At 34.2% G+C, this 22,851-nt stretch overlaps 1 protein-coding gene across 2 annotated transcripts; it reads right to left on the bottom strand.

Moving 5' to 3' along the window:
- Positions 1 to 14,418: 14,418 nt before the first annotated feature.
- LOC104603078 (ATP-dependent RNA helicase HAS1-like) lies at positions 14,419 to 21,644 on the bottom strand. Of its 2 annotated transcripts, none has more exons than XM_010267020.3 (12): positions 21,226 to 21,644; positions 19,744 to 19,929; positions 18,920 to 19,105; positions 17,596 to 17,679; positions 16,183 to 16,224; positions 16,030 to 16,101; positions 15,657 to 15,956; positions 15,498 to 15,536; positions 15,297 to 15,401; positions 15,091 to 15,159; positions 14,877 to 15,002; positions 14,419 to 14,791 (listed from the first exon to the last, which is right to left on the bottom strand). In XM_010267020.3, exons 1-12 carry the CDS (start codon positions 21,544 to 21,546, stop codon positions 14,609 to 14,611), a joined length of 1,713 nt encoding a protein of 570 aa, XP_010265322.1. In that variant the 5' UTR covers positions 21,547 to 21,644; the 3' UTR covers positions 14,419 to 14,608. The 2 variants fall into 2 exon arrangements, with proteins under 2 accessions (XP_010265322.1, XP_010265323.1); XM_010267021.3 differs by having other exon boundaries at positions 15,657 to 15,875.
- Positions 21,645 to 22,851: the final 1,207 nt, after the last annotated feature.

Below are 22,851 nucleotides of genomic sequence, written 5' to 3'. Positions count from 1 at the left end.
CACTAGCACTGCCACTGCCACCTCCGACAATGCCGCCTTTGCCCACCTCCACCCCAACCCTGCGAATCTCAATGACTACCATCCACCAGCACCGCCTCTGCCCACCTCCACCCCAGCCCTGTAAATCTCAATGACTACCATCCACCAGTGTTGTTGCCTCCGCCCACCTTCAGCAACACCAATTAGACAACATGAGGTGGCTGGCAACGTTGTCGAAGGTGGGTAGAGGCATTGCCGGAGGCGGCACTGGAGGGTGGTGGTCATTGAGGTTTGCAGGGCTGGGCTGGGGTAGAAGTAGTTTGGAGGAGGAAGAAGAAGAACATTGTTTTTGCCCTTATTTGATATATTTTTAAAAAAGTTAACCTATTTTAGAAATTATATTAAAAGTATTATTTTTATTGATATCAGGGCCCAAAAGTTGCCCTTATTCACGGGAGATGTTCCTAATACATGGTGGATGTGCCTGTGAGGCACCCATTCGTGAGGAGCAGATCCCGTCACGCCCTTGTCAGCTATAATCCCTAAATAATAACACATAAGTATGAGAAATGTTCCCAATACATGGTGGGATGTATTTTGTGAAGTCGGTGTGAGGCGCCTTGTGTAAGGTTCATATCCGATCCCGCGTTCAATAAGGAGCAAATCTCAATTCAAAACAAGTCTGGATTTGTTCTTCACACATAGCACCTCACACCGACCTCACAGGCACATTCCATCATGTATTGGGAACATCTTCTATACTTATGAATCATTATTCATGAGAGATATTCCCAATACATGGTGGAATGTGCCTATAAGGTCAGTGTGAGGTGCATCTAGTGAGGAACATATCCCAATTCCTCTAAAACATGAACTACGAACTAATACAGGCCCACAGGAGCAACAATGCCAATAACAATTGCTATTTCTTCTAATACTAGGAATCGTGATTCATGTTTTTGGTTTTCTAAATATAAGGGAAAATTCCTGATAAGTACCCTCTAAAACATGAACTATGAACTAATACAGGCCCACGGGAGCAGCAATGCTGATAACAATTGTTGTTTCTTCTAATACTAGGAATCGTGATTAATGTTTGTGGTTTTCTAAATATAAGGGAAAATTCCTGATAAGTACCCTGTACTTTGGCTCGAGTGACAATTTGGTCCCCAAACTTTAAAATGCGATAATTCAATAACCAAACTTTCAAAACGTGACAATCTAGTACCCGAACTTTCAAAATGTGACAATCCAGTACCTGCCATTAACCAGTTCGTTAATAAGTCGTTAAGTGACATTTGAAAAGTAAAAAATGCCCTAAGAATGCCATCTAATTCTCTTTATGAACCACCCAAACATTGATAATAAAATGAATAGTCTCAAATTATAGATTCTTCTAAACAGTCACCAACTTTTTTTGAATAGAAGATACTAGGATTTGGGACTGTTCAGTTTTTTATCAACATTTGGATGGTTGATAAAGAGAATTAGATGGCATTTAAAGGGCATCTTTTACTTTTCAAATGTCACTTAACGGACTAGTTAACGACAGGTATTGGATTGTCACATTTGAAAGTTTGGGTACTGAATTGTGGCATTTTAAAGTTCGAGGACCAAATTATCACTCAAGCCAAAGTACAGGGTGCTGATCGGGAATTTTCCCTAAATATAAACTCAGAAAATCAAAGTTGTTGAATTCAAATAGAGTCTAGAGTTTGGTGAGCTCTCTGTTTGAAAAAAATAAAATAAAAATAAAAACAGTGTTCCTTTGCTTAAGAAATAAATTCTAACGTATATATACCTGGCTACAAATTGATGAGGTGGATATAGCTCAATAATTTCATGCTTTTGGTTAGAAGCAGGAGCATATGAAAATTTTATATTACTATCATGTACTTTGGGTCTAGTGTCACTTTGGTCCCCGAACTTTAAAATGTGTCAATTAAGAATCCAAACTTTCAAAACATGTCAATCCAGCACCTGCTGTTAACGGACCATCAATTATGTGTATAATGTGGTGACATATGTGAATTAAATATCTTGAAAATACAAAACTACACTTCAAAACATTGGCACTGAGGGGGTCCCTTCTTGCAAGGAAAAAGGAAGTAAGCAATAGCCAACAAGGATACACATGTAATATTCTACACAGACTCCTATCTCGTTGTCTCGGATTCAAATTTGGATATTGCCTGATTCAATTCGAATTCAATCCATTTACACCCCTATTGGCTTGTGCCTGCCCTCATGTTTGAAGCCTTACCCTTTAATATGGTTGTTAGGTGATGGACCAGAATACAAAATTTAACCATGAGTCATCATCAATAGTTGATGGATGAGACTAACTCAATGACATCCTTCATCGTGAATTCAGATAATAACCCATGGCCTAGCTCAATCACTTCAATAAGATGCAAAGAGAACATAGTGCACCTGAATTAATGCCATACACAACACTGCTCTTTTGGCAAGTATACATCCCACACTAGTGGTTACAAGACACTAGCGCCATTTTGGTTCAATTCTCATTCTTTCTCATGTTTGTCTAAGACGAAATTCTAAAATGGGCAAAATGAGAAATTATTGCTATGAATATACTGTTTTTTTTTTCCTAAAAATGATTTTTCCCAAACTAACAAGTGCCCTATGTTCATTTTCATTCTTCCCCAAAAAAAATCTCTTAGGTCTCCAAAATCGTCGGCATAGATGTTTACTAGCTTGTTGCACAACTCTTTAACACTACCAACCTAGGTCATAAACTACAAAAAGGTTTAGGTGGGCATTTTGGTAATTGAATGCATTTTGTCACCTGGCTTGACAACTAAGGGTATTTGTTGCAAAATAAAAGTTTAGAGAGTAGTTGTCACTAACCCCATCGTATCGGTAGGTCTTTGTAATTTACCCAAAAAAAACATAGAATGTGAAATTAATCACCACTAAACTAAAACAACAAGATAAAAAAACACTTACCACTAGGGCTGTCAATGGGCCGGATCTACTTGATGGACCTGAATTGATTATTTTATTAAATATATAATATTTTCTTAATTTTTATATAATTTCATCACATTTTATAGTTGAAATGGTAAATTTGATAGATGATAAATAAGATAATTAATATTAGTTACAAATGTTTAATTTATTAAGATATAAATAATGTAGTCTTTTTCTAGCATTTTTATTAAAGTTATATTATCAAAATTTAAATATAATAATCAATTTGGAACTGTTTCTACCTAGACCCCATCTATTGAACCTTACCACCAAAAGGTTAAGACAAATAGGTTCAACCAAAAACCAAAAAACGAAAAGCCAACCATCAGAAATATCTTATCGGTATTGTGGAAGGTGAAGGCCATTATGGAATAGATTTGGCCCCAAGATTTCCTTGTTAGTTTTATCATCAACACTATTTAGGCTCCATTTGGTTTGTGGGATGGGATGGGACAATATAGAATATTTTGGAATGTTCTTCCCTTCCCATGGTTGATTTGTGGGATGTCATGAGATGGGATGGGAAAATTGTGCCATTATAGATCCCAATTCTTGGGACGTAGAATCCCACCATTTTGGTGGGAAAACAAGTGGGAATGAAGGGGGGAAGTTTGTTTGACAATAAAAACCATGTACCTTGTAGCATTTCTAAGAGTTAATATTAGACACATGACCCATTAATAAATTCTTATTTTTAAAATTATATTACTAAGATAATTTAATCAAAATTAATAAATAAAAATATTAATCAATTAAAAATAATTTAATAATTAACTAATATTTCAGATTAAATATTAATATTATTAATCAATAAATAAATATTAATATTAATAATTAAAATTAATAATTAATATAAAATTAATAATATAATAAAATACTAAATCATAATAATATAGTTAATTAATTAATAATTAACAACAACATATTTTATTATTAATTAAATAATTATTTTATTATTAATAATTTAATTAAAATAATTAATCAATGAAAAGGTTAGTACTAAATTATTAAAATTAATAATTAAAGCATAGGTATTAATAAAATAAAATACTAATGATTAAAATATTAAGTAATGAGAATAATTAACTAATTAATATTATGTAATAACTAATTACAGTACGTTTGGACTCGAAGGAATTTTCTCTTCGAGTCCATTAAAGTTTTGGCATGTCATTCGATGCTTCACCTACTATTACCTACAACCAGTTAAAAATGTTATGACTGACAACATTAGTTTTAAATAAAAAATTGATAACTTAAGTTAAATTACTGACAAAAAATTTCAAAGCCCTCACATTCTCATACTCTAACCTTTCTCCCCCAACCCCACCAGCAACAAGCCTTCATCAACGGTGTTCAAACCGCAACAGAATGACAACTGTGGATTTTAACGACAACAACAACGGTGTTAACGGAAAGTTTCAAGTGTCAAGAGTATTCAGAGGAAAGTTGGTATCTGTGTCTAGGGTTTTTCATATTTCCTTCTTGAATGCTGAAGGTAGAATCATTTTTTTTTTTTTTTTTTTAATTTTCTTTTTAAGCAAGTAATAATGTTGTATGAATGTTTGGAAGCCTTTTTTTTCTCTTAATCTATTGAGTATTTCTTTTTGGTTTTTTTGTCCAATTTTACATTTGTTGTTTGTGTTAACCTGTATTCGTTGTTCAACATTTATAGAATTTCAAAAATAGAAAATCTAATGGTAAAGGAGTTTTTTATTCCCATAAGCTTGCTACACCTTTCAATTTTAGACTATTTTTTGACATCCAATTGAAGCAAAAAGCGAGATAGTTGAAAGTCTTTTTAGCTATTGGGCAGGCATGAAGATTGATGGCTAATAGCACCAGAGCATGAAGATTGATGGCTACTTTGCAAGTTGTATATTATCTTTTTTGACCATTTTTAAAAAAATCTCTTCCAAACACACATACCTATTGGCAATTAGTAATACTAATTGAAAGAACCATTCACTTGAATTTCATAGTTTAAAATGGGTTGCTCTGTAATGTGATGTGATTGGTAGTATGTGAGAGGGATGATTGACTCTATGTGAACACCAAACAATTCAGAGTATCCAACATTTCTTCCCAGGCAGCTGCCAATTCTTGAGGGTTTTTTTATTAAACACAAAAGTTGTATTTTTGTATTACTGAAAATCTAATTATTACAAGTCTCTCATATAACATGACAAACAACCATGGAAAGAAAAAAAAAAAAAAAAACTCAAATTTATTTCCCATTTTATGGATGGGGAGATTGTTGAGTCAACTCCAAATATGTATCATGTAATTTATTACTAACTCAAAAAATTAAAACAAGGTATATTCATTTTTATTTATTCTTGCATAATTGATGTTGGCACTAAAATTTATTTACTTTCTGCTCATGTGGAAAATCAACTACTAAACCCAAGTCTACAGCCATCCAAATAATGAATACATGTTGCAATCATTGATCGTATATCTATTATACCTTACATTTGGGGTTAAAAGTTGTTTTCACCAACTAATAATGTCTTATTTACATGTTTTATTCTTAAAAAAAAAATAATCTTGGTACTATAAGTTGTTACTAAAATTTTCTCTAAACACCTCTAAAAAATGAAAAATGACAACTTCCCCAACTTTTAATTATTAATAAGGAAGATTAGAAAAGAAAAAAAAAAGAATGATAAATGTAAGGTCATTGGTCCATTTTGTTATTTTGTGTTTGCTATGTATCTCATATGCAATATATGACCGATTCATTTCATTCAAATATTTTTAATTTATCTCATTTATGAAAAATGGGGTTTCACATATTTTCTTTCATATTCATTAGGTCAATTTATCAACTTACTTGCATTGAATTATCAATCACTCTCTCCTAGTATTGACAAATCTCAAGTTCATCTATTTAAATGTAAATATATTTATTTGGTATGTTTAAGTAGCTGATAAAGGAACTCTTAAATTTATTATTATTTTTTATTAAAGGTCAAAAGAAACAATTTATGGTGGAAAAGAAGACAATTCATTTGATACGGGTAACATTTATAACGGTGGAAATAGCACACCAATTAGAGTTTGAAAGTGCATATTGTTTTTATAATAGCTATGCTAAAAGAAAGGGGGTCCACTGCTAGAAAAGATTGGAAAAATAAAAACAAGCATGGATTGATAACAAGTAGGAGGTATTTTTGTGGCAAGCAAGGTTTAAAAATGTCATAGTCATGATGTTGTTACCCCGCAGAGAAGTATATTTTTGAGGTCTCAAAGAAAATTCACAAAGGCACAAGCAGGTGGTCAAGCAAACATTGGTTTCTTTCCATCATACTATATTATAAGAACGAGAGAGGGCATTAGATTTGGGAGATGTAGCTACGGTGTGCTTCAAGATGAATATGCTAAACTACTGGCTTGTAATTGCATTTGTTGTGGGGAGCTTGGTACAATTTTCACATACACAATTATAGTTGAACGCAGGAAATGCAAGTATTTGGTTACATTTGATTCATCAAATGAGACTTTGGATTGTAATTACAATTATGTTGCTATGCATTAAAAATGCTCAATTTTAGAAATGCATGAGTGATCCCAACACATTATATTTTAAAAAGATGGACAAGATTTGCAAAAGTTGGAGTGGTAAGGGAATCACAAGAATCTACCATAGAAGTTAACCCTAAACTTGAAGTGGCAAGTCGGTGCCAAAATTTGTGTCCCATTGTAATTAAAATGGTAGCAAGGGCAATAGAGTTTGATTTAGCATTTAAATCTATTTTAAAGCATTGTACTAGCTGGATGAGTCATGTGAACTAAGTTGTTGTTAATGATCCTTATTATAAATCTTTTGAAAATGAGAACACTAATATTATGCAATCCATATGTGAGATTATATGATGTGAATATTGAAAAGGATATACAATCTGTACAAATCCAAGGGATTGCTAAGGAGGGATGCTCTCGTGGTAAAGGTTAAAAAGTTGGTATGAGAAGCCCTCATCAAGGCGTAAGGCAAGTTCAAATATGCCATCACAAAATTCCTTTTCGCATTAATCCTCTCTCGGATGTCTCTAATATGATTCCTTTACCAAAACATGTTAAACAGATATGGTAATTAATATATTTTTACATTATTTATTATAGTCTTATCAAAATCATAAACAATAATATATTTTTTATAATATGGATTTGAAAATAGGCATTTGGCTTCATTTGATATCAACGAAAATATCCAACTATATCCTCCTGCTGCAATCCCATCATGGAGTCATATTGAATAGGTAATTGTAATAAATTTCTCAAATTTCATAAATGAATCGCTCAAGTTGTTACTTTTGGTGAATCATATTAAAGCGAATTGTCTATACGTTTTTTTTCAATAAATTTTGAATATTTTTAAGCTCATTTATTTTGATTATATACGGGAATCAATTTTTCAATCATATGTTAGGGATTCAACCCCTAGCAATTTTTAACCAACTTAGGTATTAAAAATCACAGGAGCTTTGTTTAGTGCTATTCGACTTGGTTCTTCAAGCAAATAGGTTGAAATCATTGCATAGTATGAAATGTTATACTAATATCCTTACTTGTATAGGAGCCATTTGTGCTTAAATCTCTATATAATATCATAAATGGTGAAAGTTCTCAAGATTGTAAATAAGGTGAGGTCCATCAAGTTGTCTGTTTTTCAATTTTAAGGTTGTCGAGACTGTTAAGGTTTTTGATGTTGATTTTCTTGGAGTATTTGGAAGTTGTTGGTTCTTCCAAGGCAAAGGTGCACTGAATGTTCTAAATTATAGTAACCAAATCAATTAAAAGAGATGACTAATTATATATGTGTGTTGGGTGTAATTGTCATTAAATCTCTTTTTGGCAGCTAAACTTTGTAAATGAAGTTCTGATCCTTTTTGTTTATAAACATACAAGTCTTAGTTCATTTGCCATTAATTCTTTTTTGTTTTGGGTAATTCAACTTTGTAAATGAAGTTCTGAACATTTTTCGATAAACATATGCATACACACTTTGAATCAATTGCCATTAGATTTTTTGGGCTTGGCCTTGATATTACGGGTGTAAACGGATCGAATTCAAATTGGATCAAGCAATAATATCCGAATTTGATTCGATATGAGACCAATATTAAAAAATAATATTTGAATTCGAATCCGATTAAATATTCAAATATTTGATTCGATCCGAATTCGACTAATTAATTATTTTAGGTAATTAATAAATATATAAAATAAATATTTTATTTATATAAAGTATATAAATTATTTATATAATTTAATATTATATAAGACATTTAAATATTTTATATAAGAATTAAATAATCGATCAAATTCGGATATTTATTGAATCGAATTAGGTCATACCAGAATTCGAATTCGATTAACTATTCGGTACAAAAAGGATATCCGAATTCGATCGATTGGATATTCGAATTATTCCAATTCGATTTGATTATATCGAATCTCGAATTCAAAATCGGATTTTCGAATAACGTTGACATCCCTACTTGATATAAACTTGAATAGGATATTCAGCCTTGGTTCAATTCCATATGAATCGTCTAACTTTTTTACTTGACACAACGTTGGTTCAATTTCATATTTTATAAAGTATAACCCATGCAATAGCTTAAAATTTGCTCATTGTCAATGCTAGAGAAGGATATAGCTGAGTTTTATCTAGTTAGAGCCTTAGAGGTCAGTCACTTAGTTAATTTACCATTACTTAGACTAACTATACATGCCAATTTTAAACGTCGAAATGAGTCCAAAATAAATTCGGAGTGAACCAATTCATTCCACCTTCAAATTGTCCAATGACAAGTAAAAAAAGATTCTCTTGTTTTAATGATTAGCTCAGTTAAAACTCCTCTAAGAACTTCTAAAATGGAAACAATGAATCACGTATTGTTGCCTTTGAAACAATGACGCAAGTGGTCATTTATAAAGGCAATTCAATTTTCTTTGAATTTCAAGAAATTATATTTGCCTCTAAATCCAAAAACTGAACGAAATCAATCTAAAAGTAGAGCTGAATGAATTTCAATCAACAAAAAGTGGAAGTATATACAGGATGTAAAAGAGATCCATCTTCAGATTGCAAACAAAAACTAAAAAACCTTCCCTGCCCATTAAAGAGAAATCTCTGTATTGCTGTGTACAAAAAGTCCCTACCCATCCTTGATTAGCAAGAGCATTGCTACTGAGGTCAAATTTCTTGGAATCCACCTAAAAACATAGTGATCTAAAAAAGCTCCATTGCAAATTGATCCTCTTTTTAGAATAAAATAATACTTTATTTATGGGTGAGAGGGAAAATAAAGTTATTCTCATATCACAGATAACATAGGAAAATCCCACATGATTTCCATTGGTAACTCTTCAGGAATGCATGAGAAACACCTGAGAATAAAAAGCAAAGTTATAATTAGTAACTAATAAATCATGTCTTTTATAGGGTCAATATGAAGAACTACTGCTCAATGCTTTCGAGCCGTCGTTGACCCAGATGGTTGGACTGTTCAGCTCGGGAACTATCTAGGCAACCGGTTCCGTTTTACCCCATACTCGATTTTTGGTAAAAAATCGTTGAATCAGTCAATGATCCAGACCTAGACGGTCGAATTTTTTGCTATCTTTTATTTTTTATTTTTTTTGTTAGAGACCGTCCGTTCGAACTAGATGGTATAACCGTCAAACCGAAAACCGGTGGCCAGAACAGTTCCGTTTCCCGGCCATTTTTTAAAACCATGCTACTGTTACCTATTATATCAGAGATACACATGCCCAAATGTCCCCCTTCCTAGGAGCTTCCCCTCTTATTTTGTTTTGAGTGAATTTCCACTACTTCTGGTAGGTGAGGTACAATTCATACAAGAACCTAGAGGATTGTTTGAACCAATGCAAGGCTGATCTAGTGGTATTGTAAAAGAATTACAAATATTACCAAGAATTATTTTGGAAAGGTAAAAAAAAAATAAAAAATTAATACACAGTTACTCATTTGTACTTTAGTTGCCACATTTGAAAGGGTTTGATGCAAAATTACAAACCAATCCAAACTGTAGCCAAAGTTGGGAAACATCCTGTTTAGACACAAAAATAAATTCTTAAAAGATTATACATAAAACAGAGTAAAAATTGTTCAAAGCCATAGAAAATATATAATATTTAGAAGCAATTTATTCAAATATATAGGTCTCACCGTTACCTTCCCATTCAACAATGATCATGTTATCTCTACATGACTATAACCAAGAAATTTTGAGGGGCTAACTGCTGAGTATATAAATCAAATCAAACTACAGTTCTTATATATTGGTCTCACCATCATCTTCCCATTCAACAATGATCATGTTACCTCTACATGACTATAACCAAGAAATTTTGAGGGGCTAACTGCTGAGTATATAAATCAAATCAAACTACAGTTCTTACATATTGGCCTCACCATCATCTTCCCATTCAACAATGATCACATTACCTCTACATGACTATAACCAAGAAATTTTGAGGGGCTAATTGCTGAGTATATAAATCAAATCAAACTACAGTTCTTATATATTGGTTTCACCATCATCTTCCCATTCAACAATGATCATGTTACCTCTACATGACTATAACCAAGAAATTTTGAGGGCTTTCTAATGCAAACTGTGTTTCCTTGCATTCAAAAGGCCTCCATTGATAGCTTTAGGGTTTGTAATTCATTTTTTTTGTATTGAATCACAGACCTTGTGCCCCCGTAAGGGCCGTAATTCATTTTTTTCATGGGCACAATACAACACTTTTTCAACAACAATCTAATAACTCTTCTCCAAAGATGCTGGAAGCCAATAGCAGGGCTCGAAACCACATCTCAAAATTTATTGGTTATAGTTGGATCATAGTTGGATTTAATTAATTATATTATTATTATTATTTTTTGAAGATATAAAAGTAACACATAAGATACATGGTCAAAAACCATGCGATCAAACTAATTTCAAGTTCAAACTTGTTGAGGTTAAAAATAAATTGGAAATTGAACAACTATACGATTTTTTCACATTGCTTTTGAATGGTGGAGAAAGCTAGGACTTACAAAAAATATACTCTTATAAATGCTATCTAAAAAGAAATATTTTACTAAAAAAATAATAAAAAAAAGTGGCATTCTATATATGTACAGTTTTTATCATATGTAGCAAGACAGACTTTCTAAAGGCCATCAAATAAAGAGATAAAATAATGCCTATTTAGCCATTTAGGTGGTGTTTGATAGATTGCTGAAAAACAAAGTGTAATGTGGCTTGAGACAAATTCACATTGGCTCCCCACAATACATCCCTACCTTACATTGAGAACATCTCCCCATAAGGCCATGACAAGTATAGAGGATATTCTCAATGCACACTGAAATGTGCTGTGGAGCACGTGTGGGGTATACTCTGTGGGGAGCCAACCCAAACTCATTTAAGAATATTCAGTACTCATTTCAAGGAATTCTATAGTTTGTAGTTTGGTTGTGGTTTCAAGTTTCATCAATACAACCCAAGAGAGTGTGTTATAGGTTGTGGTGTGGCTGGATGTGAACAATGATTATGTCTCACAACATATGCAATTCCATCACATGTACTAATGTACATTAGTAGAGAATGAGATGTCCAAATTCCTTTTCTTTCTTGAATGCACTATTTTACAATATCCATAAATTGGGGGAATTGATTGATTCAAAACCATGAATTTGTGGTTCTAGAATACCCACTTCAAAAATACATTTTCTACATGAATTGTGTTCTGCAGCTAGTTAAAAAATTGAAAACCCTACACTACCCAACAGTCCCTCTTGTTATTTTCATGGACAATGGACAAGGTGCCAACTCGTTGGTTGCTAAAGCCTCCTGTTAGTTGTCATGGAGGCTTGGGATCAAATCCTGCTTACACCATGTTCCTCTTAAATGGGCGCCTTACATGCACATCCATCGTGCATTGGAAACATCTCTTGTGAATAATAATTAATAAGTGCAGGAGATGTTCCCCATGCATGATAGGATGTGCTTGTGAGGCGCCAGGTTTGAGGAGCAGATCTGGTCTCGCCTACACCAGGGTTGTGGGGTCATGGGCCACTCCCATTGTGTAGCCCCATGGAACAAAAAAAAAAAAAAAGACCAAGCCAAAATATAAGACTTGTACAGCCCTTTGGAGCTCAAAAGTGATGATAGGAGCCTGGATCTCTTGATTCTTGAAAGAAAAATGTAAGTTGGTTATAAACACGGATTCGATTTCTGCAACCACCAAATTTGGGGAGGGGGGTTATTAGTGGTGCGTATGATCAAATATAAAAAAAAAAAAAAGGTAGGGAGAAGAATACAGAGGCTAGAGATTCCTTTTGAGCTCCAAAGTAAAGGGATGCTTGATTGGATGAAACATTTTTTTTTTTATTCCGATCTATAAAATTGCCACGCCGGCTAATTCTCCAAATCGTCTGAAAAATCTCATTTGGTAAAACCAATTCCTCAAAACCTAAGCAATATGAAAGAAAAGGTGCAGGCTGTTCTTGGGCCTCTTTCCTCCTCTACCTAAGGCTGTTAATTGATTGGATATTGCTCCAATTCAATCCGATGAATACTTTGGACCATTCTGGACTGGTCCATTGGACCATATAAACTGTTCAAATTGATTTTAATTTAGATCGGGTCTAACACTAACCTGGCCCATTGACACCCGTGCTCTTATCTTATCATATGTCAATGGACCAGATATATATTGGTTTCAATGCGACCCAGTCCAATATAAATCGTTACAAATGGATTAGGTTAAATCCAATCTAATAAATATTTTGGACCATTAAGTCTGGGCTGATCCAATTCAATATGTCTTATTGACCAATTCAATTCATTCAAATTGATTTTTGGTTTCGATGGGCCCAGCCAAGCTCGGTCCATTGACACCCTTACCTGTACCCCCTTAGTCGGTTAGTCCTATGAATCTTCATTCATGGATGAGTCTTAGGTGTCGCTTTAGATGTTGCTATTGGATGTTATGAGTAGAAAATAAAGGAGAGAAAGAATTGGTAAGTGTACAATATGCATGATTCTAATTGAGTTATAAAATTTGTCTTTATTTGACCATTTTCATTTATATAAAGTGTCGTGTGTAGAGGTTTTATTGTGTAGATGAGGTCGTGTGCCATAGGTTAGTGGCACTGAAGCTTCATGTTTTTGTTTCAACAATTTTTTTATTAAGTAGATCACATTGTACACCAACTTTGAAGGTTAGTGGCTACTAATTCAAATTTCAAAGTATGTTTTCTGGTTTTGCGAGTTTGTTTAAATATTAATTTCTATAGTCCATTTTTAGTTTTTATGCATTGTGTTTGAATCAAATTTTATAATTGTTTAGTTTTGTATCTCATGTTTTACTTCATAAACAATTCTTATACAATCTTTCTGAATTACGGTGAAAAAGATGACAATAATAAATACGTTATTTGACACAACGGAACCCAAAAGGAAAATGAGGATAATCTTGGGAAAACAGTGATTCATAGTTTGGCGTTTGAGAGTATAGTACCAGTAGTGTCCCTTCTATTTGAATTTTCATTAACAAAAGCCCGTCATTAATAAGGGACCCTTATTAAGGGTGAGTCTTAGGCATCGCTTTAGATGTGAGGTATTGTCAGACTTGGATTGGACTGGACAGTTGAACGCTAACAAGTAAACTTTTTTTTTGGACATGTTTATGGGCTGAACGATCTGACCACCAGTAAAATTATGGACTGGTTGGCTTTGGGATTTTACACCTCATCTAAGCCTAACCACACTGACGTAATCCTTAACATCTCCTATTTCTTAAAAAAAAAAAAAAATCCTATTCTATTAGGAAATTCAAATCCATTACCGGCCCGTTTGATTCACTGGAATAGGGGTCTGAAATCAGAATCAGAATATACTATTCCAATTCCAATTGTTTGGTTGGACGGAATCAGAATCTCATTCCAATTCCTTGTAGAATGGTATTCCCCCATTTGAGGGAATAGCCATTCCCTCCTCCCATGGGAATAAAATCTCATCCCAATTGATTTCAATTCCCATTCCGATTCATGTCTGAACCAAACAGATTATAGAAATTGATCATTCCGATTCTGATTCCAATTCCAGTTATAAACCAAACCGACGCTAAAAGATGTTAAAAGAAGAGGAGTGAGGTTCTAAAATTCATTAGTTTTATTAATTCAACTTTTTTTTCTCAAAAATTAACCCAAGCAGTGGAATCGTATTCTGGAATCTGCCCACTCAATTCTTAAATCTGAAGAAAATATCCTCTTAAAACGTCTCTGTTCTAGTTTGCTGCAGACTGCATCGCTGAGGTGGGTAAAAGGTAAACCCAGATGCAGGGAGTCACCTCGTACTTATATGAGAATGGGACCCCTTGAAGATGATAGAATTGGGTCCATACAATTTGTCTAAGCAAAATGAATATAGTGGTGAAATTTGATTGCTCTAGTGGCTCAAGAAATTAAAAGATGATAAATATCTCAAAAAACAAGACAAAACTTGTTAGCAACTTAGCTGGAAGCCTGGAACTTGGCTGAGAGGTAAGACACCTCTACCAAATATTATAACAGAACCATACTTATCCAACACTGCAGATTCTGCTAGTACCTTACAAATTGTCGTTTATCATCTTCACAGTTCTTCCTTCCATAAGGGTTGGTTTCACTGAACCCACTTCGGCTCCCTTCAATTCTATGCATCTTCTTTCTAAACTTTGATGCACTACTGTCTATGTTAAGATTTACTTTTGAAGGACAAGAAAAGCCAAATGAAGCAGCAACAGCCTGTCAATCATGATCCAACAGCATGCAAGAATTTATTATATGCTCATATATATAGTCCTTGGAAGATGTATTTTTAGGTATGTACCTGAAGATCAAGGCGGTGGACATTGAAAACATCCTTCATAGAATGCGAATTGTATGCTAATATATATGATTTGTATGCATCCTTAGCAGACTGGTGCAGGTAATGGTTGTTTGTTACTAGATTCTCCTGCATCAATTCCCAGATCAACTGCAATCCCTCCACTTTATTGCTAACTACCAAAGAATTATCAAACATATAAGAAGCAGGAGAATACCAGGGCAGACTGCATGTTTGCCAGCTTCTTTTCATCATAATCATACTCTTCAATTGGTACCTTAGCTGACTGCAATGAATTAAGAAAAAAAGAAGAAGAAAAGAATAAGATCATACTAAGATCTGTCCATCAAATTCATCACCCCATCCCTAAAATAAAGCAAGCAACGGGGAAGGTAGTTTTCTTGTTTATGAAAATTGCTAAACCTTAAGATAACGAAGAATTTGCAACTCCTCTGGTATCAGGAAGAGCAAGCCATGACCTTCTGCACCTTCTCCACGGGCTGTACGGCCAACCCGGGCAATATATTCCTGAAAGTAGTAATAACAAAGTTTTAAAAGAAATAGTTACCCAAGAATGCAGACAATACAAACAAATTAGAACATGTTGACAGAGAATGAAGGTACCCTAACGTCATCTGGAGGATCATACTGCACAATCCAGTCCTATGAAATAGGCAAAGAAAAAAGAAAGGGCAAGGAAATCAAGGTGAGCATTCTGGATCATATGCACAAGAATGGTAATCACAGAATATAATTGCCAAGATATAGAAGAAAGAGGTATACCACAGCAGGAATATCAAGCCCACGAGCTGCTACATTAGTGCACAACAAGATTCCCTTCTCTGTGTTGCAGAAATCAAAAAAGGTGGATGTCCTTCTTGTTTGCTTTTGTTGTCCATGGATATCAAAGCAATCCATCTTAATGTATTTGAGAAGGCCTGAGTGAAATTTGACCGAGTTACATGAGGAGAAGAACACCATCACTTTCTTTGACAGGTTTCTCTTCAAGAAAGAATAGAGAACAATAAATCTCTTAGCACTTGGCACGACACAATAGCCTTCATGCAGTCCATCATTAGTGACCTACATTTCCTACATTCATATTAGCTTCCACTAATAGTTGGGATGAAGGAAACCATTGTGGCTGTTTGTTTACCTTTGACCTCCCATCATCCACGCCAATATACACTGGAGTTGTGTGAAATGACACCCGTGCAAGATCTTCAACCTGAAGTAATAAATTATTCTTCCCTGAGATTACTAGGACAGGCAGAACAAATCATGAAAATTTTGCATGCAAAATACAAACCTTTGTAGTCTGAGTAGCAGAGAAAAGAGCTGTTTGCCTCTCCTGGCATATTACAAATATTTCAATTAGATCACTATGAACAAGAAATGAACAAGAATACAATTCCATCTCATTTCAATCAGACCGAGATGCAATTAATATAATAGTCATAAGTACAGAATAGATGTCAGTATATATTGCTGAGCACCTATCATTTTATGCTATCAGGCATATCTCAAGTTTTTTCTATTGTTCCTTTCACTTACCTGATCAGAACCAAATAGAAAATGATTCATTAAAAACATAGAAGGTAATATGGATGACTAGCCCATTGAAAACCATTTAGAGTGTGCTAATCTCTACACCCAAAACAAATGGTTAGTTAAGACAAGTCCTTCCAGTTACACCTAGAAAAATCTGTTAAAGTGAATGCTCTATCCATAAGAAATGAGATAGCATTGGCACAAAGATGCAGGGATAGGCTCAAACCCCCCCCCCCCCCCCCCCCCCCCTTTAAAGATACTTGCATTCCTCTTTTTATGAACATCCCTACAAACAGCAAGAGGAATCATCATTTAAAAGGTCCTATAACCAACAGAAGATAAGGTCAAGAGAGCATATTCCTACCAGGATATCAAAAAGAAAACAGAGAAAACTACAAATATACAAGACTCATGGAAGAAAAGAAACAAGTGAAACACTGCCTCCTCTGACTTGTACATGGTGCATCCAACAGAAACAAGTGAAACACTCCAAATATACAACTATAAGAGCCTTAGCAGAGAATGTGTAAAACAAAAGCCTCTAAACTTGGAGGAATTTGAAGGCCCCAGACACAAGCAGCACCAACCACTTCTGTTGTCTCTTGAGAATGAGCCAGATAGAAGGATCTCATAGAATTTTCCTTTTGCATGTGCTCTACAGATAACCTTGGTATTACTGATTCAGAAAAATAATCATGCTCTCCAGATTCTAGATTTTCTTTATATTATAAGATCAGAAACCAATCCCAGAGGATAAAGAATTAGTAATGAATAACAACCAATGTCTTAGCAGCAGAAACCAGGGGCATGAGTAATCATTAACCTTTTTTGTACAGAACAATTGAAAAAAAAAAACTTTTTGAAACTAAAATTTGAGTACATTATGTAAATATTAAATGATCTATTGTTAAAAAAGAAAATGAAATTACTCCAACGAAAGTTGAATAACTAGGTAGTCCAAGTTTCACAATTATTATTTTATTTCAGTATTTCGAAGCAATAATTCCAGTTTGTTAAGATCTAGTCATAATTTCTAGGAAATGCCACTTATTTTTGTCAGTCTGCATTAGTCAAAGTTAAAAAGGGAAGGAAATTAGGCACTGCATCAAAACTTCCCTCTCAATATACCTAATTAAGTTTTCAAAATAATACTTACTAAAAAATTATTTACCTTTGGTAGAATTTTAATAATATTCCTCATGTCATCCTCGAAGTTTGCTTCCAATATTTTGTCAGCTTCATCAATAATAAGGCACTGCACATAAAATAGAGCATTTGTGCAATCACACACGGAAAACAATGAACTTCAAAGTTAGAAATAAGTTTTGTTATTAATTCAAATAAAGAAATAAAAGTGTGTGCAGAACTAAAAGTATTGTATATATGGAATAGGTTTACTAGTTAGGTCATTTCAGAGAAGTCTGGATAACACAGATATCATCCACTTGAGCATGGTTGGGGGCTTCAAATGGTCCCATATGTTCCCCTCTCCACCCCATTAATGTTTCATCCGGAAACCATCAGAACATGTCCACAAAAAGCCCCTCTCTATAGGAATATTTTTAATTAAGAAACTTAAAACTCTGGACATCCGATGTCACTAAAAACTCCCAAATACAAGGTCACATTTGAAGCTGATATGGATTATGAGATTGAAGATCCCATAAGATGGATGGTTGGGATTAGCTACATCATTGCTCCATGTGGCGCAGTCACGCACGTGTGCACACACAGAGGAAGGTGGTCAAATGAATAGTTCTTGATCTGGAGCTAGAAAGGGTAGTAGGGTACCCCATAATTCACCATCTGTATCACATCATAATCAAGATTGCAGTCTCACACAATGATATAACAACTACCTACTACCTTATAATATTTAGTCATAACTTTGTAGATATAAAACAAGTAGAATTCAATAGTGGAAAAGATGTATTATATATAATGCAACCCCTCTCTGAGTCCTATATGCATAACTTGAAATGAACTTACAATGTAGATTTGATTAAATAAGGATCTTAAAGTAATTCAATTGCATCTTTATCTAAAGGCCATTAACCAATGTTGGTCCCAGTTATCTGGGGTTTTGGGAGGGGTAGACTTGGATAATCAATCACATATTTTTTACACAAAGTGGCTGCTCTCACACTAAAACCTGTGTTCTCATGCTTGCCAGCCCGAGATTTATTGCATCTTTATCTCTCCAACATTATTCAAATCCACCCATTTGAAACATAACCTATACATTCCTAATGATGTTTTATCTACCATAATGAGATTTCATTCACCGACATCCAGCAAGTAGCAATCAATATAGCTTGTCTCCTATCCTCTACCAAATTTCCTCTACTCAAAACCCATCAAAACGAGAAATAGGAACTTTCGAATAATTTAAAAGTCAGAAAGAGGGAAAGGAATCAGAAATGCAACACTGGGTGGGGGAAGGACTAAAAATAAACATGAATGAAGTAATACCAAAGGAAGAAAGGATCATTTACCATCAAGTTTTTGTATATGAAGCCTTTGGTATTTTGAAGATGATCTAGAAGTCTCCCAGGGGTTGCTACTAAAATATTTACCCCTTTTACAAGGCGTTCTGCTTCTCCCCTTCTAGATGCACCACCGATAATCAATCCCAGAGTTTGTGTGTGGTACTTAAGAAGTAGCTTTGCAACAGCATGTGTCTGTACTATATCAATGGAAGATTAGTCTTCAAATGGAACTCCTTGTATATAAAATGCTGCTAAAACTGTACAGTACTTGAATGCTGCTAGTTAGAACTTACAAGTGAAAATGCTAAAATTATCTCAAGATGAGAAAAGCCTTTAGGTGAGAATTTTTTCTTGAATTATGAGAGGCAATCTAAATAATACCTAACTAGTTAATTGAATAAACGATAAGGTTTGAAAAACATGTTGATGCGTTTATAAATTAAAGAGTTCAAGAATAATTAGAGGATGCAGGGAACTTTCTTTTCCATCAAAATAAAAACCTTTCCGAAGGACCATAAGTAGATGGAAATAAGATTAGACATCTTTATATGAGAGGAATGGAAAATCTATGAGATGAAAAACAGCACATTAACAACTTGACTAAGGATTGGTTTCAAAGAAAAAAATAATTAAACAATGCTGTAAGAAGAGAAAAATGAGTCAAACACAGTTTGTGGATATGTGGGATAAGAACCCAGAAATATATGCTTGAAAGCTTTAACTAACAAAATTCCCCATAAGCAAGCAGTAGTGTTAAACTAGGAAAATAATTTTCCATTGAGAAAATTCTTGTTCTTCAGAAATTTTGAGAAGAATGGCAATGATTCTACCTGTATGGCAAGCTCCCTTGTTGGGCAAATGATAACAACACCTGTTCCATTACGATGAGAAAAACAGATGTGATATAACAGTTCAACGGCTGGTACTAGAAAAGACAGGGTCTTCCCAGAACCGGTTCTTGCAGCTCCAAGAACATCTTTGCCTTCCAAAAGTGGTGGGATAGCTCTAGCTTGAATCTGTAGTTGTAAAGAGAAATGAATAGTGAGAAAGCAGTTCTTAGAGGAGATCTTTACAGATGATGATAGAACTGCCAAAATCTTAGGATACTTATTTTAATTTTTTTTTTGAATGCTTTCATGATTGAAATGAAATATTAAAATGATATGAGATACTAGATAACTGAAGGATATGAAAAAACTAAGACAGTCAAACAAAAATTTGTGCAGCAAGCATGTAACCCCATATGAGATTGGGATAGTTTCTCTTGACAATCAATATCTATGGTATTTTTGCAAATAATTATCAGCCTACAGGTTTCCTTACCTATGAATATGATATCGAATAATGATATAGAAAAAAAGAGAGAAGTTGATCTGTGACCCAACATTCGTAGAAAACCAACAAGTTGAGAATTGATTTTCAATCATGTGCATGCTAAGCAACCTGTGCATCATTTCAATTAAGACTTTCAGTTGAAAGGGAAACCTACAAGAGTACAACAATGTTCACTACTGAAGTTTTAATTCCAACAACTTGGACCTAGGTCATTGTGATATCCAGAACACTTCATCTGCATAGATGTTTGGTGCATCTATAGAGATCTGATCCAAGATGTCTTATTGAATTGTCCATTCTGTGTGTCATTCGATGCCAGTAGATCAATTCACAAGGAAGATGGGCTTCAGGGTAACCGTACCAAATTCTTGCATATTAGAACAGAGTGTTGAGAAATATTGGTCCAAAAGCTGCTGAACAAGATTGTAGAATCAAAGTTATTTCCTCTTTTTTTGTGGATTAACCAACTTTTTGTGTCAAGTAGAAATTAGGAGTCAACTAACAAAAAGGTTCAGAAAATTTACTTGTCCATGGTAGTTAATGACGCTTCTTTGTCAACCAGAAAAAATTCACAAGTGGTGCAGCAAAATTTTTAACTCTTAAAGCCTCGAATATCATCCGAATGCAAACATATACGAAAACAAAAGTCTAGATTAAGAAAAGTTACAGAAAAAATCCAGAGACTATGGAACGGTAAAGGTTGGACTATGAAAGAGACAAGAGTTGTGTTGAAGAAAGCATGGGCTAATGTTCAAATCGAACTCCAAGTTCATGTATCTTCTCTGTTCAACAAAAACTTAAAGTTCACATAATTGAGTTGGGTATTGCACGATTAAATTGTGCTCTTTTGTTTATTTATACAATTTAATTCGCATATTGAAAGCTCAGTAAATGGTTCGACCTGAACCGATGGTGAGACGTCCCAGGACATCGAACCGTAATGAAGTTATAAAGATAAAAAAAAAAAAAATCGCTACCTCAGTCATCTTCTCAAATCCCATGTCTTGAATAGCTTTCATGGTCGGTTCTGAGAGGCCCAACCGAGAGAAAGACTCATTGCTCATGATTCCTGATCCACTCTGCAACTTCTTCTTATTCTTCTTCGCCGTCGCGCCGACCGTACCTTTCTCTTCGCCTTCTTCTCCATCCTGCACCAAGTCTCGGCTACTCCTATCTGAGTTCTCCGCCTCTTTATCTTCTGCTTCTGCCTTTGCAGTGTCTTCTTCGTTAGACCTCTTTCTCTTTCTATATCTCTTATTCTCTTCGTTTTCGCTTTGACTTCCCCCTGTTGAATCCATTCTGAGCACTGTGCGTTAGCTTTGCTTCCGTTGAAGCGAAAGGAGATCAAAAGGGTCAGTTCACAAAAGCAGAAGGAAAGGCCGTTAATTTCGTTTTTTTCTATAGGGTTTTCGGCTCTGTTCCCGCGTTTATACTTGTTGGAGGTCCTAAGGACCGTCTACCAGAGTTTAACGTCAACCACGTGTACAATTAGGAATTTTAATCAGACGGTGAGACCGGTCCCAGCAGGCAGCAGTCACGAATCATTGTACTTGCACGTGAGAATGCAAATAAAATAGGGGCACGGGAAGGGCATCATTCCCATTCAAAAGACAAAAAAAGCCCTGGTTATGAAGAGAAAAATGGTGCTACACGAGTGTTCTTTTGTCTTTTAACACATGCACTTGGGCCAAAACCAATTTGCTAAACTCATTCCCATTACAGCACTTCGAGTAAATCATGGCTGGGCCAGGCCAGGTCCGGGCCTATAATTTTAAATATAAAACAATAAGTAAATGATATGTAACAAATAAAATTTATGTTAAAATTTACATAACAAAAAATATTATATAATATGTATTATATTTGTCATATTATAATATTTATATATAATATGGGCCTAAAGTATTGGGTCCAGGCCCAAGGCTAGGCTGGGCTGGCTAAATTTAATCACCCCTAGTTGTTGAGATTTCAATGGTGTGTGGTTAGTGCCCTTAGTTAGTGGGTAGGTTTTTTATTTTCTTTGTGTGTTGTAGTGGTATGGTTTTTCTTTTAGGTTGAATTCATAGTCTTTTACAGAAAAAAGTCAAAAACAAATCAATAAAATTCATCAAACCAGTTTATAGCGCACACATGCGCAAAGAACTTTTAAGTTTAGTTTGGAAAGCCTTAGATTTTGTATGTATTTGTATTGTACATATTTATATTTGTATTCTTTCTAAATTGAACCAAAAGCTCAGCTTGGAAAGTGTGTAAACAATGCAAAGCCTTGTATTTTATTTTGTGTTTTTAAATTTATATTTGCGCCGTGCATATTTCTATTTGTACTCTTCCTAAACTGAGTCATAAATACAAATATATACAATGCAAAGCTTTATATACTGTATTTCGAGATCTTGTATTTGCACTCTTTCCAAACTAAATCTAAGTTCAGGTGCTAATGAGCTTGTTAGCTTGGGGAGAGCCCCATTTGTTTTCTATCTCCAATACTTGATGAAAAAAAAATCCAACATACATTGTCAGATATCTAAAATAATCCCATTTTATAGTTGTTTTATGCTTAAAAAATTTCCAACAGGTTATATTATATTAATTATGAAAATCCT

This window comes from Nelumbo nucifera, chromosome 4, assembly GCF_055504915.1.
Source record: "Nelumbo nucifera cultivar China Antique chromosome 4, China Antique-T2T, whole genome shotgun sequence".
NCBI classification, from domain to species: Eukaryota; Viridiplantae; Streptophyta; class Magnoliopsida; order Proteales; family Nelumbonaceae; genus Nelumbo; species Nelumbo nucifera.
This window is presented reverse-complemented; position numbering and strand designations above follow the sequence as displayed.

Bases quoted from the DNA above. Each gene is read 5' to 3' on its own strand.
- LOC104603078 (XM_010267020.3), bottom strand. From the start codon at position 21,546: ATGGATTCAACAGGGGGAAGTCAAAGCGAAAACGAAGAGAATAAGAGA. The intron at 16,225-17,595 runs GTAAATAATTTT...GTAATATGCCAG, and splicing joins TTATTAAAATTCTACCAAAG to GAGAGGCAAACAGCTCTTTT. The intron at 15,957-16,029 runs GTAAACAAACAG...TAGGAAATGTAG, and splicing joins TGGATGATGGGAGGTCAAAG to GTCACTAATGATGGACTGCA.